The sequence below is a fragment of the Leiobunum rupestre genome, chromosome 3 (genome assembly GCF_980474605.1).
Source record: "Leiobunum rupestre chromosome 3, qqLeiRupe1.1.hap1, whole genome shotgun sequence".
NCBI lineage: Eukaryota > Metazoa > Arthropoda > Arachnida > Opiliones > Sclerosomatidae > Leiobunum > Leiobunum rupestre.
This window is the reverse complement of record NC_143386.1, coordinates 32,535,961-32,554,564: the sequence shown is the minus strand read 5'-3', so window position 1 is coordinate 32,554,564 and position 18,604 is coordinate 32,535,961. Positions and strand designations below refer to the sequence as shown.

Below are 18,604 nucleotides of genomic sequence, written 5' to 3'. Positions count from 1 at the left end.
TTTGTTTTGGGGTAAAATGGCTTATTTTACATTTAAACATTACTAAAACATGCATTATTTACTCGTATTTAAAGTTTCCCGAAATGTAACTCTTTTAAATTCGTATTAGGGAGGCACCGATATGAGTACAGCCGATATATCGGCCACGAATATCGGCCGATATTAATAAAGTCATCTATCATAACAGTAGTGTATACGATGTGTGTATGTTTAGTACAACCGGAAATCAATAATTACCATTTCCTTTATATTTCCGATCAATTAATAACATTTCCATTATACAGGGTGTCCACTAAACTATGGACCAGGGCGAATATCTCCAAAACAGTTTTAGGTACGAATTTGAAATTTTTAGGTTGCAAAGAGTGTGTAGGGGGAAACCTTCGTTGAAAATTTCGATGACCTTGAATTATGTCTTTAAGGTCATTCAAAAACTATCTAGAGAACCGTGAGTGTTAGAAAGTTGGTTCCAATTAGAAAAGTGTTCCCCGCCACGTTTTAGGTCTAAATAGCGTAGACCCAATCGGATTCGACCAATAGGAAGTCCAGAAAAATTTACCAAAATCACGAAGGTCGTAAAAGGGAAAATCGCAAGAAACTGAAAAACAAGTCGTGTTACATTGTCGAAATTTGCTAGACAATCCCATCATGGTGGGAGATTTTAATATTCGGAAAATTGTATGACCTTGAACCATGTCTTCAAGGTCATACTAAAATTATCGCGAGAACCATTATGCTTAGAGCAAAAATTCCAATAAGAAAGTTGTTCTTCGTCACATTACCATTAACTTTCTAATTTTAACGTGCGTAGCGCGCAAATTAAATATTTCTAACTGTGCAATAGTGGATTTTATTTTAAAACTTAGTTGTATGTACAAGGCTTAGCCAGTTTTCCATATCTAAAAACTAGTTATGAAATTGGCGACGGAGATGGGATTAATCCTACGATAACAACTACAAAACAACATCGAACCATGGCTTTATCACTTCCAAATCAAGCAGCTTTCTCCGTTCAAGAATCACGAGATAATGTTGGTTCCCGCTGGGAAAAATGGATAAAGAGTTTCGACAAATCCTTGGATGTTTTCGACATTGTCAACGGAAGAAATCTCTTCTTTTATACTATGCTGGACAAGAGGAAGAGGTAAACATGACATATATGATACTTTTCAAATTCCCCCGGCACAACAAGCCGCGCAACAAGGTGCACAACAGCCTGACGAATATTTGGTTGCCAAACAAGCACTCAACGACTATTTTTTTACCAAAACGTAATGTAGTAGTGGCAGGGGCGTAGGAACCAGGGGGGGGGCAAGGGGGCAATGCCCCTCCCTAGAATTTTGCTGGGAGGGGCAACTAATGTTATTGCTCCCTCCAACTTGTTGGTCAGTTGAAATATTCAAAAGGCTCAAATTCTCATTTTTAAAGGATATAAAGCTTGTAGAACCTCAACTGTGTTGAAGTCTTTTCCCGCCAATTTAAAGGTTGCAAAAGGTACACGTGCATTCGGAGAAGCTACACCCCATTAAAAATTCAAAACCATTCTCCAGACCCCTTTTGGTTTTTCTTTGCCCCCTCCAACTTCTAGAACGTTCCTACGCCCCTGAGTAGTGGAATAATACAAGTATCGTCAATCGACCCAGTTAACGTACGAATCCATCGAATAATATACTATCAGACTGAAGACTCTCGCATTGTCATGTGATTTTCATGACACCAATAAAGAAATATTAGGTCACCTTATAAAAACATATGTATCACCGTCGTTACGACGAAAAGCTTTAAGAGAACCGAACATGTCTTTGGACGAATTCCTCACGGGGGTGAAGTCTTACGAATTAGCAAAAGAGCAAGCTAACTTAATGGAGACTAAAGCCCCATTTTCATGCTCGCTGGTAGCGGGTAAAAATCGACAAACTCCGCTTCAGCTATACACTTTTTCACTTTCCGCTTCGATCTGTTTCAAACAGATATTTTAGCTTTATTTTCACGCTTGCGAGTGGCGGAAGCGAATTTTGACGATTTTTATCCGCTACCAGCGAGCATGAAAATGGGGCTTAAGGCAGAACTACTTGCAAATGCCATTCATCCGAATACAGCTACCCAACCAACAACAGCTACAACTAAACAACTGCGAAACCAACTACAACCACTCCAGTTTTCGACACCCCAACAACCATTACAACACCCCCAACAATATTTTCAATGCCCTCAACAACAAACAAGTAGACAACAACAGCAACGGTTTCAACAACATTATCCGAAAACAACATCGTTTTCACGACAAGTCTTTCAGAATAATCCGTGGAACAATAACCGACGTACACCGAACATTCCTAACAATGCATACCATCCATCAGCTCTCTGTTTCAACTGTGGAGGAAATTTCCCACATGCCCAAGGACGAAACAGTTGGCCTGCGAGAAACGAAATTTGCCTGTGCCGATCCAAAGAAAATGAATTGGGGCAAAACTCGGCCGCACTAGTAACAATGGATGAACCTTACGAAGAATACGACACAAACTATAAAAATCTCGGAAATAGAAGATTTTTACATTTGTACGCTGACATCAGAAAAGGAGACTATACCTCAAGTGTCCAACGCAACTTGTAGCTAGCCACCACCAATTCCAAACAAAAATGGAGACGATATTCAATATTGGAGGTTTAGACATTCCCGCACTAAAGGATACCGGAGCATGTATCAACATTTTGGATTACAAGACATACTACAAAATGCTACCCACACCTAAGCTCGACGTTTCTACTGTCAGAGTATTTCCTTATGCATCCAGGGAACCTTTACCGTTAATTCGACAGTTTACAACAAGAATACTATCAAACCAACACTCTATTGACGACGTTTTTCACGTACTAAACCCAAGCAAGTCAGCTTATAATATTATTGGGGCTCCTACTTTGGAAAAACTTAATATACTACCAAAAGCGTCCACAATTAACACCGTCACGAACATCAATATTGATGATGTACTCCAGAAATATTCGGGTCTCTTCGAAGGTATTGGTAAATTACGAAATAATCAAGCTCAGATTCACATAAGCAATTCCGTGCCACCAGTTGCAATACACCATCAAAGAATTCCATTTCACCTACACTCTTAAAAATGAAGAGTTAAAAAAATTGGGTTGTCTCACTGCAACCCCAATTTGGGTTAATAACAACCCAACCTTAGTTAATTTTTAAAAATTGGGTAATTTTTTATGGGTTGTTTTATTAAACCAAAATTAGGTTAAGAATTTGGGTTGAAATCCATATAGAAACTTTTCAACTCTCTTTTGGTTTCAAAATTTTTAACAATGGTTAGCTTATTCCTACCGATTCTCATATTTGTTGAAAAGTACATATTTTGTTACTATAATAATTAAAAAAATATGTTGAAAATACAAAAAAAATCATAAAAATAATGCAATGAAACGGACAAAGAAATAGTCAGTATGTACTCTCTGGGGGGAAATCGTTATTATTTGTAAATTTCAGAAAAATCCTGAAATTTTTCACGGTGTTAGAAATGTTAGTTTTTGAACGCTATACGTGGTAGACGAAAATTTTCAATAATCAAGTTGTAGAGCATACTCGAAAACCTTTAATGGAATTGGTCTGGTGGTAATCGGACGTTTCGGACTGAAATAATTGGTCGTGAAAAACAAACACGCTGGTACTACCACGTAGCGTTCAAAACCTAACACTTCTAAAGTCGTGAAATATTTCATGATATTTCTGAAATTTACAAAAAAAAATAACGATCTCCCCCGAGAGCGTACATAGTGAATATTTCTAATTTCTAGAAAGCATAGATCTTGAGAAAAATTCCTGGGCCGATCAAATTAAGACACCCTGTATAATAAAAATTAAACGACCTTCTTAGATATGAATGTTCTTTCATGGAGAAATTGTAGGAGTAAAAGTTAAATGGAGGACACACGTGGATTATTATTTATCAAGGTAAAAACTGTCTTGAGTTTTCGACCCGCGGGTCTTTGGCGGACTAACTTGAACGAAACCAATTTTCTAATATATATATCGTATCGTAAAAAATCTACAAAGTTATCAATCGTTAAAAAAAATGTATTTTTATTTTTAACAATTGATAACTTTGTAGGTTTTTTACGAATCGATATATATAAGAAAATTGGTTTCGTTCAATTTAGTGTGACAAAGACCTGCGGGTCGAAAGCTCAAGACAGTGATTACCTTGAGAAATAGTAATCCATGTGTGTCCTCCATTTAAATTGGATTCCTATAATATCTCCATGGATCCTTTAAATGATTCATCTCTAAGAGGGACATTCATTTGGTCTTATATAGGTAGACGAAAATTTTCAGGTCAAAAATTTACCTACCTAGCTGCAATCACGCGATTAAAATTCATCCCAAGGCGGGGTAGTTTTCAGCCCAAGGCGGGGTAGTTTTCAGCCCAAGGCGGGGTAGTTTTCAACCCAAGGCGTGGTAGTTTTCAACCCAAGGCGGGGTATTTTCAGCCCAAGGCGGGGTAGTTTTCAGCCCAAGGCGGGGTAGTTTTCAGCCCAAGGCGGGGTAGTTTTCAACCCAAGGCGGGGTAGTTTTCAACCCAAGGCGGGGTAGTTTTCAACCCAAGGCGGGGTAGTTTTCAGCCCAAGGCGGGGTAGTTTTCAGCCCAAGGCGGGGTAGTTTTCAGCCCAAGGCGGGGTAGTTTTCAGCCCAAGGCGGGGTAGTTTTCAGCCCAAGGCGGGGTAGTTTTCAGCCTAAGGCGGGGTAGTTTTCAACCCAAGGCGGGGTAGTTTTCAACCCAAGGCGGGGTAGTTTTCAACCCAAGGCGGGGTAGTTTTCAGCCCAAGGCGGGGTAGTTTTCAGCCCAAGGCGGGGTAGTTTTCAACCCAAGGCGGGGTAGTTTCCAACCCAAGGCGGGGTAGTTTCCAACCCAAGGCGGGGTAGTTTTCAGCCCAAGGCGGGGTAGTTTTCAGCCCAAGGCGGGGTAGTTTTCAGCCCAAGGCGGGGTAGTTTTCAGCCCAAGGCGGGGTAGATTTCAACCAGAGGCGGGGTAGTTTTCAATCCAAAATCAAGTTGAATTTTTAACCTTTAATGGGTTGAGTCTAAACAACCCAATTTTTGGGCTGGGTAAATACGGACCCAGGTTTGGGCTGAATTTTAACCCATTTTGGTTTGAAAACAACCCAACCTTATTAAGAGTGTACGCCAACAAGTAAAAACTGAATTAGAATATCTTCTTCACAACGACATCATAGAAACAGCAACTGGACCAACCACTTGGTTGTCTCCGTTAGTGATCGTTCCTAAACCAAATAAACAAGGGTAAATTCGCAGATGCGTTGACATGCGGGAACCAAATCGAGCGATTTTACGCGAACGACACACATCGCCAAAGATTGAAGACATTATTTACGCGATGAACGGAATGAAAGTATTCACCAGACTTGACCTCAACAAAGGGTATCTCGAACTTGAACTAGATGAAGCTTCCCGCAGCATTACGACGGTCACCACACACATGGGTCTTTTTCGCTACAAACGGCTCAATTTTGGTGTAAACAGTGCCACGGAAATATTTCAGAAGGCAATTGAAAATTTTATCAGTGGGATACCAAATGTCATCAACACTAGCGACGACATTCTCCTAGGAGGTACCGATATCACTGACCACAATAATAAAGTTGTAAAGATCCTGCAAAGATTAATGGACAATGGGCTTACTCTAAACAAAGAAAAGTGCGAATTTCAAAAACCATCATTAACTTTTTATGGACATATATTTTCAAATGAAGGCGTACGACCAGATCCCAAAAAAATTGAAGCCTTGGAATCTTTAGCCACTCCAAAAAACACACATGAAATTCGAAGTTTCCTTGGCCTCGCAAATTATTGGGCACGGTTTATACCTCATTTCGCCACCATCACGGAACCTCTCCGAAATCTTACAAAAAAAAGCGAATGAATTTGGACTTCCGACCACACCAACGCTATGCAAACCATTAAACAACACCTAAAAACAGCTTTGTTTTTTGATCCCAACAAGTTAACAACCATACACGTATATGCAAGTTCTTTCGGTGTGGCCGCTATATGCTTTCCCAGCTGGACCGGTTGGGACCAGAAACCATCGTATCATTTTCAAGCCGAACTTTAACCAACACTGAAAAGAAAAAATCCTAGATAGAGAGGGAAGTTTTGGCTATCGTCTACGTATGCGTTCATCTCGGGGTCTAAATTTGTGGTACTAACGGATCACAAAGCACTCGTGACCATTTTCAATAATCCTCGATCACTATATCTCTCAGACTTCAATGATGGCTCTCGAGGTTACAGCAATATGATTTTGACGTCCATTACCAACCCGGAAAACTCAACCCATTTTTCAACAGTGACGATGGTCAACATGAGGAGATTCAGTTAGCGGCGTTACAAGTACCATTCCTCGAAGCCTTGAGGAAGTAAAAATAGAAACCGACAAAGACAAACTACTTACTATCGTACGAGAAGCTATCTTAGATGACGCAAAATAGACCCAACGGAGAGGAACTCAACCGTTGGAAATCGTACAAAAAGTTACGAAATGAAATCACTGTAGTTGACGGACTACTCTTGAAGGGAAAACAAATAGTTTTACCAGCATCCCTCGAAAATAAAGCAGTTGACATCGCCTATGAAGGACACCCGGGTATAGTTTGAACAAAGCAGACACTCCAAGATAAACTCTGGTTCCCAAACATAAATGCACAGGTGAACCAGAAAATTGAAACTTGTATCCCCTGTCAGTCTAATACACCAAATTTACAAATTTACAACCGGTAAAAATGACGCCTTTACCAAATTACCCAATGCACTCAAAGGCCATGGATTACTTCGGCCCAACTCCTACGGGTGACTATATCCTAATAGTCGCGGACGAATACAGCCGTTATCCGATTACAACGTTTTTGCCATCGACAAATTCTTCTATCGCCATACAGGCTCTCCAAAATATTTTTCACGTTTTGGAATACCAACCAAAATTAAAACGGACAAAGATTTTTCGACCTTTGCTAAGGAATATGGATTTATACATCAACGAGTTACGCCCAGATGACCCCAAGCTAATGGACTGATCGAACGTCAAATGCCAATCTTGGCAACAACAATCCGAACGGCAATTTTGGAACGAAATTCTTGGAAAACAACTCTACCAAAATATCTCCTCAATTTACGCCCATTCCACCACCGTCACCGTACGACGAAGAAGTAGGGGAACGAGATAACACCAAGATAGCCGTTATGAAAGAACAAGGCACCATGCCCGATTTCAAGAAAATAAAATTGGAGATCAAGTTCTTCTCAAATTAAACCAAAGAAATAAATTTGATCCCATCTTCGACCCGAACCCATGGGAAGTAGTCAACATAAAAGGTGCTGAAATTACTATCCGCAACCACAAAGGAAACCTCCTACACACCGCCGCCGCCGATAATTTTGAACGCGCCGATCGCGCCGCCGTCGATTGTTCGAAAATCGGCGCACGCCGCCTCCGCCGCCGATACAAAGAACGGCGCACCGCCGTTTCTTTTTGTTTTCTTTATAAACTTGTTTTTGGTATATTAAGCTTGGTTTTCATTTACTCGAAAATAACTACATTTAAACACGACGTCGAACGTCAAATTTTGGTTTTCGGATTTCGGTCGACGCAGAGTAATAGCATTTTCACTCAGCGTCAATAGATTCCAGCATTGCTATCTTGGCTATAGAGAGAGTCCCTAATATAACCAAGGCTTATCCACCTTTTAATTCCCTTTACATTTAAATGTTGCTTGGTTTATCGTTATGTCCCCTCCCCCTTTTTCCTTCTTCCCCGGTTGAACCTAGTTTTCCGTTAGCTCCTAACTCCGCCGCCAGAGCGCACATTTAACAATCGCCCGAAGCAAATATTCCGGAACGGGGCGTCCCTGTGTGAAGTACATTAATTAGTCCATGGAAGGACTAGTACGAATTGGTATTTGCCCTTGCCCTTCTGATCGCGTGTTTTTTAAACTGTCGCTACAAAAAATAGCTCTAAAATTTATACAAACGCCGGCGTACGCCGCCGCCGGTCATTTTGGCCACGCCGAAGACGCCGCCACCGCCGGTATATTTTGGGCAAACGCCGCCTCCGACCCATATCAGATCGGCGCAGGCCTCTACCTCCTACGCAGAAATTGTTCTATGGCAAAATTAGTTAGAATCCAAAACCCAAACCCTCACAAAACATATACGACAATGACTTCAAATCGCCTCCAATGAGACAGATCCCTATACCGCAGTTACAATTGCAAACCCAGGAAACGTACTACAACCTTAAGGCAATCATCCAATCATAAACACTCACACACCAAGTGTACACCCAAACTCAATGTCACTAAAACAACTCCTCATAGGACCAAACCAACCGGCGAGAATGGTCACTTGATCTCACACAGCACCACCAAGCCAACGGGGAAAGAAGCCGAGAAAACGCCACGTTCAGAAATAAACTTGCGGAAATCTATATCGATATATCATAAGTAACATAATAACAATAAGTATGATACTTCCTTTTGCTTTAATGCTAATTTTCTAACCGAACCTTTTTTCGGCACTGATACTCTCTTCAAGCTGTGACTTGGACTCGAGACTTACCGTTTTGGATGACTACTTTTTGATAAGAATGTAAGCCTAATATCGGAGAGCACGTTCTGGAGTCGCGAGGGGCTTTGGCTTTGTATTGAAGCCCGCGTGTGAATCACGCGTGATAAAAAAACATGAGCTCGTGGCGCCGAGAAAAACGTTTTTAATTTTTATCATTTTAGCCTAATATTCCGCCTATCTATCGGAAACCAGATATTTCGGCTTACCGGAAGTCTCGCGTATTTTAGACACTAGAGGGCTTCGTGCTGAAAAAACATCTTGATTACGCAATAACTATGAAAATCAGTTTGGTTGTAAATCTCGTTAATTGTCATACTTATTGTTATTATGTTACTTATGATATATTTCATGTTTTTTTTACTCAAAATTTTCTTTGGTTAAGGGAGGAGTGTAATGTTAAAAATAGTGCGCGCATATATAGCGGGCGTAAGCTCGCGAACTTGTAAAAGAGTTTTTAGTTTGAAAATAAATATTTGAACTTACCGGCTGTGTGTATTTTATATCTAAAAACTAGTTAGGCCTAACATTGCGAAACATTAAACTTATTCATACCAGCCAACATATTTGCAAAACATCGTTGGTCATAACGAGTCGCGAACCAAGTGGCTCCGTGTTTTTTGTGACAGAGGCTTAGCTCCAAATATTTAAATCAAATACTTTTCGCACACATACTTTTGATAACACAAAATTAAATGATTATATTAAAATTAAATACCTTTATTTATTTAAATGCACATATTTGGTAGTAGAACAGGTATTTTTGCCAAAAATTTGCGAAATCTAGCTGTCTAGTGTAAATTTCCATAAAATGACCGACAAAATAGAAAACTATGCTCACCAACAAAGTTGGGCAGAAATGTAATAATTTGACTTTTTATTTTAAAATTGTTTTCTAATGTGTGAAAAGCTTTTTATCTCATGATAAGTAATTTTGAATTGTACAAATTTAATAAATATTTTTAAAACATTTTAATGAATTAAAATCAGTCCAAAATAGTAGAAATTTTCTCTTAATATTCTGCAGTAAATCAAGAGTAAAACCACCCCTGACAACATTTGTGGGATTGATTTACTTTAGCTATTTTTTTCGAATTTGTGGGTGAATTTTATGATTTTTTTTGGGTCGTTAAAGGGCACTAAATTTCCAAGGATAATAATTTAATCTTTTTCCTCATTGAGTCAGCTCTGACTGCGGGCATAAAAATACATAATAAAACTTCTTATTATCTAGAAGACTCTTTTTATGGAACTATCAGGAAACAAAATGATCCGATTTTGACGAACGTAACCGAGATAAATATCAACGTCGAGTTCACTTTTGAACCATTGCGCTGTAAATTTTTTTCGGACAAGACATGAATTGACTTGATCTGATTTTTTCCTCCATTACAAACAAATATCGCGGCAATTATTATAATTATTCATTGTCAAGGATTAAAAATAAAACGCTTGAGACAAGTAAAAAGTTATTGAAATACCACAACAGCGTGATAACAAGATAGTACCAAAGTTGTTAAATTTATAGCGATGTTTTAAATTTTTATACAAAATTAAATGATAAATAATAGAATCGGTTATTGTTGTTGTTGTTGACTTATTTTTAAAAATGTCGATGGTTTTTTGTCAAAAACTATAGAGTTAGAGTTAATGTATTATGTCTAGTATGAGAACGCTTAAAATCCAAATTTTCAGAAAAATTTAAACATTTTTCACGTTTTGATCAATTTATTTTTTGGCGGGAAGGTAGTCAAAATATTCCAATGAGAAAGTTGTAGAGCACTGTCGATAATGTACAAAGATAAAGATTCCATTGAAAAAGACGAATTTTTCACGAAGATACGAGGTAATGAAAAAAAAAACAAGTGGTCCATATGGGGCAATAGCCAGTTTTCTGCGCTAATTTTAAATTCTGAGATATTATAATTAAGGTGATAGTTTATGTATTTCTTTTATATTAACCATAGAATTCCTGAAAATAAGGTGCAATTGACTAGTTAAGGCACATTAATTAATTATTTTAATAATAAAACACTTAACTTTGAGCAAAGATAATTTATAAATATGTTTATATATTTTTTGAATTTACGTGGAAAATAATTAAATATTTCATTAATAAAATATATTCGATATTTTAATAGAAAATAAATTTAAATTCTATTAATTGTTTAACTCTAGGGAAAACGGAATTTATAAATATATCTTTTAAAACTACTGTATTTCGATATCTTAAATTCATAAACTCCTATTAAATGACATTATTTCTAAATATTTTATAATTTTCGGATTAATACTGTAAAGGTTTTATGCCACCAGATGTAGTAAGCACTCTCTCAGCATCACGCTGTATTGTTAAACTAACGCTCAAAAATAAGTTTCGAACCAGAAGCGAGTAAGAATCTACATGGTTTGAAACATTGTCTTTTAATTTATTAATATCTCAGCCGTTAAGTAAGCAAAAATTACAGTACTTGTTACGTGTTCCGAAGCGTTTAATAAAATTTTATTAAAATATAACATGAAACCATAATCTATTAGGCGCTTTTAAATATCGATATTTTAAAGGAAAAGTTCAGGTTGGGTAAGATTTGGATTTATTTGAAAGATCATGTTTAAATAAACTCAAAAATATCAGTCGTAAAATGGTATCTTTTTTTAATGACGACAAATTAATTTTTAAACGAGCGAAATTTACCCGCCAAGCGAGCTGCCATTTTGTTTCGAGGTGGGGTCTGCGGAGGGACGGTGAAACAAAATGGCAGCTCGCTTCGCAGGTAGATTTCAGTCGTTTAAAAATTAATTTCTCGTCATTAAAAAAAGATACAATTTTACGACTCATATTTTTGAGTATATTTAAACATGATCTTTCAAATAGACCCAAGTTTTACCCAACCTGGACTTTTCCTTTAAGGTAATAATAACCACGGCTATGGACTGAGTGGCCAAATACGCGAATACGTAGAATAGTCCATAATGAAAAGGTACAAAAAAGCTAAACCCTAAACATTTTTTAGAAATTAAAATACTTACAAATAACTCGTACCAATAGGTCTTCGAGTAAACATAAAGACGTGAATCGCGGACAAAATAGTAAAAAACTAAATAAAACTAATTAAAATAGCCAGAAATTCCAACGGTAGACCGGTTTCGTCCTATTTGGGACTCATCAGTACCGTGCGGGAAATCTGGCTCGCGACTATAACACCGAAAAGAGAAACTAAGCCCTTTAGCAAATTAAAACCAACCCCATCCTTTTATCTGATATCATTCTCAAAATAAATTGATTTAAAAATGATCAAAATGTCTGGTTTTGAGTTGGATTAAAACTTTTAAAAACAAATTACAGTGAAGAAATTCGACGCAGGGTTTCCCCTCAAATCTTATAATTAATATTTATTTGATTTTGAAGAGAGAATTTACTACGAACCTGAAAACGTTAAAGTGATTAATACTCAATAATAATTGCAGTTATGCTATAAAAATGTGGGAATTTTAATTATCACAATCAGAAATGAATAATTTATACTTTACTAAAAATAGCCTATTGGGCGACGGGCGGCGAATTAAAAAGGTGAAATAAACCATTAAATGATTGGTTCGTAATTCCTTAACGGAGAGTCTTTTTTTTCTGTCTTTCTGTATGTCGAAGCAAATATTCGCTGGTTTTCCTCCAATGAATGTAAAATAAGAAACTCAAGTCTCACGATCTCGCAAATCCCTGACCATGACATCTCGCTCCAAGGATAAATAAAAGCCATCCATTTCCGCGGGCGTTCGAGAAACACTTCCTACAAACAAACCGCTTAAGCAATACGGTCAATTTCCCATGCATTCAAAATGAATGAAATTCATAAACAAATCAAATGTTTATTTGTTTTACCAGTAAATATTTTACAGATCATCAATACTTTGTCACGTGCATGATTAAGGATAAATTATTACTGATTAACGACGATTATAAACTATTAACTCTAAATTATTTCCTGTCTAATGATGAATATAAACTATTAGTTATTAATGGTTACGATTAATGATTGATTATTAATTATAAACTATAAACTATTAATTATAAACTATAAACTATTAATTATAAACTATAAACTATTAATTATAAACTATAAACTATTAATTATAATCTAAAAACTATAAATTTTTATTTATAAACTTTAAACTATAAATTATTAATTATTAACTATAAAATATTAATTATAAACTATAAACTATAAATTATTAATTATAAAATATAAACTATTAAATAAAAACTATAAATTATTAATTATAAACTATTAAATAAAAACTATAAATTATTAATTATAAACTATTAAATATAAACTAAACTATAAATTATAACTTATTAATTATAAACTATAAACAATAAATTATAACTTATTAATTATAAACTATAAACAATAAATTATAACTTATTAATTATAAACTATAAACAATAAATTATAACTTATTAATTATAAACTATAAACAATAAATTATAACTTATTAATTATAAACTATAAACAATAAATTATAACTTATTAATTATAAACTATAAACAATAAATTATAACTTATTAATTATAAACTATAAACAATAAATTATAACTTATTAATTATAAACTATAAACAATAAATTATAACTTATTAATTATAAACTATAAACAATAAATTATAACTTATTAATTGTAAAAAAACGTTATAATTTATGATTTAAAAACTATAAATAATAAATTATAATTTATTATTTACAAACTATAAAAAACGATACAATTTATGATTTATAAACTATAAACAATAAATTAAAATAAAATAAAAAATATAATAAGTTATTGAATGTAATTCCTTATTATAAACATTTTTAATGTTGTTGAAGATACTTTTTTCTAATTTAAATCTTAAACTCGTCACACTAACCTGACAGTAGTGCTCGGAATTCGTGTAATTTTTATCCATTAGATAAGGTCTATTTAAATATTCATGGGTTTATCCATTATTATGAAAATATACCTTTTTATTATCTACCAAATCAGATAAAAGAAAAATTATATCGAAACGTGTAATTTTATACGTTTCACCTCTGACCCATCTTATCTATAAAACGTTCAAATAATATAAATAAAGTGTCGAGTATGTTCATAATTCCATTATCCATGGATAAATCTAAATGAAAGACTCTGCATCGATCCAAAGTATCTAAATAAAGCTATAAAATTTCCAAAATATCAGTTATCGACAATAGATAGTGTACTCCATTAAATAGGAAAAGCCAAAGTATTCACAGTATTGGATGCCAAACAAGGGTTTTATAAGGTCAAATTGTCAGAGGAAAGCTCCCATTTAACCACCATCTGGACTCCATTTGGGATATACCGATATTGTCGGCTGCCATTCGGTATCTCGTCCGCCCCAGAGGAGTTACAAAGAAGGCTGTTGGAATTGCTAGATGGTCTAAAGGGAGTCGAGGACAATGCTGATGACATCCTGGTATACGGCTGTGGGGATACACTTGAAGAGGCCATGACTGATCATAACCAAAATTTAGAATCTCTATTGAAAAGAGCACAGAAAATCAATTTAAAATTTAATAGAACCAAGGTGCGTGTGGCGCAGGAGGAAGTTTTGTACATGGGACACAAAATATCAACGCACGGTTTGGCGCCTGACCCTGCTAACTGATCTTTTCACATAATCAAAGATATACAGGGTGTTACGGATAAGAGTACCTATGCATTCTATGGGTCTCTATGAGTAACAAATAATCAGCTAGGCTAATACCCAAGGCACCACCTTAGGCCTAAGTCATCATGCGACTTTTGAAGCCCTTAATTCAGGTGGCCGGGTTACAATGCGTAGGAGGGTGGTGGAAAGCCCTGCATGCCACGAGATCGAGCCAACAGCACCCTACACTAACTATTACCGTTAACCTAGACAAGTTTTTATGGAAGGGGAAACCGAAGAACTCGAGGGAAAACCCCGTAAACCAGTGGGGAGAGAACTTGCAAACTCAACGCGGAAGGAGTTGTTCCAAGTTTTCACCCAGTGCCACAAGCTGGGATCGAACCCGGCTCCTCTTGCTGTGAGGCGAAAGTGCTAACCACTCCGCCACCCCACCTATAACAATAAATTAAAATGGCTTGTATTTGTCTTCAAACTCATTTTACTTCTAAAAGGACATTAATGAACTTTTGCCACTTGTTATTAAAGTTTCTCGCCTCACGGTTAAAAAACAATTGATAGTTTAATGAAAACAATTTGGTTCAAGGAAGAATATTATTTGCCAGATTTAAGGCTGTGTCCGGTTTTTTTGGGTAGTTTTTTGGTAGCCCATATCTCTGAAATGAAGCACTTTAGGACACATGTTTATTTGACATTTTTTACTCATAGAGACCCATATAATGTATATAGAAAGTTTCGGTACTCTAATCCGTAACACCCTGTATAGTTCATTCACTATTGACAATGGTTTGTATAAAACCGTGAAATGAGTAGGATTTGAATCTAAAATTCACCAACTATAGCCAAACAACTAGGTTAGAAAATTTGCCAGATAAACCTTTTTGAGCGTCCCTGACTTGTGTAAAATCAGGCCAAACCTTTTGCCTCTATATACACAAAAGTAAATAATCACATAAGTAGTATTTTATAGCAGTGTCTATAGTAGCAGCTACGCAGTAACTTTATTATTCTGGACCCCGGGATCCACATTTTGGGCATTGGCTAAACCGTACACTTTGAACTATAGGAATAGAGAAAACATCATCAGCGAATCTTGTTAGATTTTTGAAGATACGCAATAAAGACTGTGCCCATAGGGCCTCTACTAGAGGTCCGCTTAAAATGGAATTATCGCTCTAAGCCCACGGCTCACGAATAAACCCCAAAGAATACACGCAAAAGTTTTTAAACTATGAAGGTCACGGTGTATGTTTCCAAAGGGTTGGTGGTCACGTGTGGACTTAGACCCATTGAAATCTGCCTCAAGACGAGAGTCGACCGGTGTAAATTAATTTCTTCAATAAGAATAGAGTGATAAATATAATTAACTTTTGATAAGACTTTCTCTTAAGTGGTAATATATTGAGAAAAGCTTAAAACCTTTTTTTTAACTACGCGAAGCACGCCATAAAGCGAGGGAGCAAAATCGGGCTTTAGCACTGGGAATTTATAATATCACATTCGAAAGAAGCATCCGGAACACTTCAATGATTCTAAATCAACAGAAGTAAGTATTTACTTGATAGTGAACAACGCCAAGTGGTGAATGAAAAGAATTGTACTATGCTTAAACCACTTAAAATGCCAGACTTCGCGATTGCCTACATGCAGTGGCGTAGCTACGGTACACCAAACTCCGCGACTGAGGGGATTTTGCTTTTAGGGGGCCGAAACGAAAACTTTTCTAATACTATTGCTTTTGAAAAAGCCACGAAAAAGAATAAATAAAGCACTGACAACAGTGACAAGTGACAAGGACTATTATGTTTATTGTCTCAATTGGAAGAAAAATCCGTTGTATTTATATATCACTTAATTTCGTTTTGTCCAAACTATTGGTTTTCAATTCGCCGCGTGTTCTATGTTACTTCCAAATATGTGGGATTAAGCCAAAATCCTTTAAGAACCGGAACCGAACCGCGGCAACCCTAGTAAGTTGGCAACCCATGGGCCCTACGCTAGCTTTTGACGAAGAAAACGATTCCGAAAGTCAGCGGATTAAATATTTCCTACCATTAAGAAGTCATTTTTAAGACCCATTTCCCCAACGTCAAAACGTGTTCTGTACCGTCCTCTACCCTTAACCATAGACGAATGCGGGTGAGACGACGGGTCACGGACCAGACTACGTTTTTACGTAAGGGTCGTAAATCTTCGCTTCATATGAGTAATAAAACTCACCCAATGACTCTCGTAATTAACTTATTGAAAAAGTTTAAGAGCAATTAAATTTCAAAAGTTAGGAATTTTTTTGGGATAAAAAAATTATTTATACGCCACGTTCTTTATACGTAAATACGTTTCTGTAGATAACCCCCCGTAGTAATTTTACGCATTATTAACATGTCATGAGCTCTTATCTAAGCGAATAAATTGGATAATATTTGTTTCGGCAATGGATAAAGCGTTTATCCGTTATTCATTTGTTTGATAATCCAAAGTTAAAGGTAGGTGCACTTTATTCATGGATGCTTATCCAATAAACAAATTATCGAAATTTATACGGTGTATCTATATTCATCTTGTTCGTAATTCCGAGCACTACCTGACAGTAATGTGTTTCCTCTTCCGATTACACAAATTCTCCGAAGTCGTTCAATATATATTAGGTTACTTATGGTGTTATACCATAGACGAAGAACGCGTAAACCCGTTCTTCGTCTATGGTTATACAAGGTGTTTCAAAAGGAGATGCAAAAATTTGAAGGAGTTGTAGGGGGTGAGTTGAGAAGTATGCCTGTTTTTTCCTATTTTCCTACGATGAATGAAAAGAGCGCCAGAGCGCTTCAAAGTGTGGCCTACTAGCCCCTGGAAGTAGGCTGCAACAAGCGCAAACCCAAGCTGCAGGGAAACGCGAACAATAAGGTTTGGGTTCGTGTGATAGGTAAAAAAGGACTTTGTAAACAAATCGAAGCTACTAGAGTAAAAAAGTAAACTTAAAAAGTATTTAAAGTCCCTGCAGCTTGGTTTTGCGCTTGTTCCAGCCTACTTCCAAGGGCTAATAGGCCACACTTTGCAGCTCTCTGGCGTTCTTTTCACTCATCGTAGGGAAATGGGGAAAAAACAGGCATACTTCTCAACTCACCCACTACAACTCCTTCAAATTTTTGCATCACCTTTTGAAACACCCTGTATTACTTACAAGGTTAGTAAAATAACGTTTATAGCCTGAATAGTTCGAAAATATTATTTACAAATTTCCAGTAACGTTAGAAATTATAAATGGCCCAGATGGTGACCACACCAGGTGACACCGCCCTAAGTGACGACGCTTATTAGATATCTGAAAGAGTATTTTGTCACACATGTCATTCATTTCAAAGTGAAACGTTCTCGAGATGAAGGATTTGGAATCAATTAAGTTCAATTTGGGGGCCTCACGTTACCTACATTTTGATTTGACTTGCGGGAAATAACACAATGAAACTTACGGAAATTGTATCAAGAAACGCTTGGAGATTTAATGGTCTTAAAAATTGACTTTAAAATGGATTTCCGCCAGTAATTAGACACCATTAACGAGCCGATCATTATCTAATAACTTATCGATCTGAAAACTATAGACTTCAAATAAAAGAAAAGCAAATACACCTTCCGGGCCTTCGACGGATCGTTGACTTTAAATTATAAAAATGTTAGGTATTTTTTACTATTTCAATATTAATAGTTTTTTACTATTTCAATATTAATAGTTTTTTACTATTTCAATATTAATAATGTTTTACTATTTCAATATTAATAAATTTTTACTATTTCAATATTAATAATTTTTTACTATTTCAATATTAATATTTGTTTACTATTTCAATATTAATATTTGTTTACTATTTCAATATTAATTATTTTTCTACTATTTAAATATTAATAATTTTTTACTATTTCAATATTAATAATTTTTTACTATTTCAATATTAATTAGTTTTTGACAATTCCAATATTAGTTATTTTTTGACAATTCAAATACTAATTATTTTTGTCAATTCCAATATTAATTATTTTTTGACAATTCCAATATTAATTATTTTTTTACTATTCCAATTTCAATTAAATTTTACTATTTCAACTTTAACTTATTTAAAGCTACCTAATTCTATTTTAATTTTACGGTATTCAGGTTTATTTAATTTGGAGGCTAACGAGTATTAATTAATTTTTTGGCTATTCCAATTTTTTTTAGTGTTCTCGCTATATCTATATTTAATCCAATATAAAGCTATCGCCATTTTAATTTTATTTTTATTAATTGACGTTA

General features: G+C 35.7%; 1 protein-coding gene across 1 annotated transcript; it reads left to right on the top strand.

Moving 5' to 3' along the window:
* The first annotated feature begins 2,640 nt into the window (after positions 1-2,640).
* On the top strand, positions 2,641-3,123 carry LOC149951517 (uncharacterized). The gene has a single exon (XM_090169568.1). The coding sequence runs from the start codon at positions 2,641-2,643 to the stop codon at positions 3,121-3,123; it is 483 nt and encodes a 160-aa protein (XP_090025694.1).
* Positions 3,124-18,604: the final 15,481 nt, after the last annotated feature.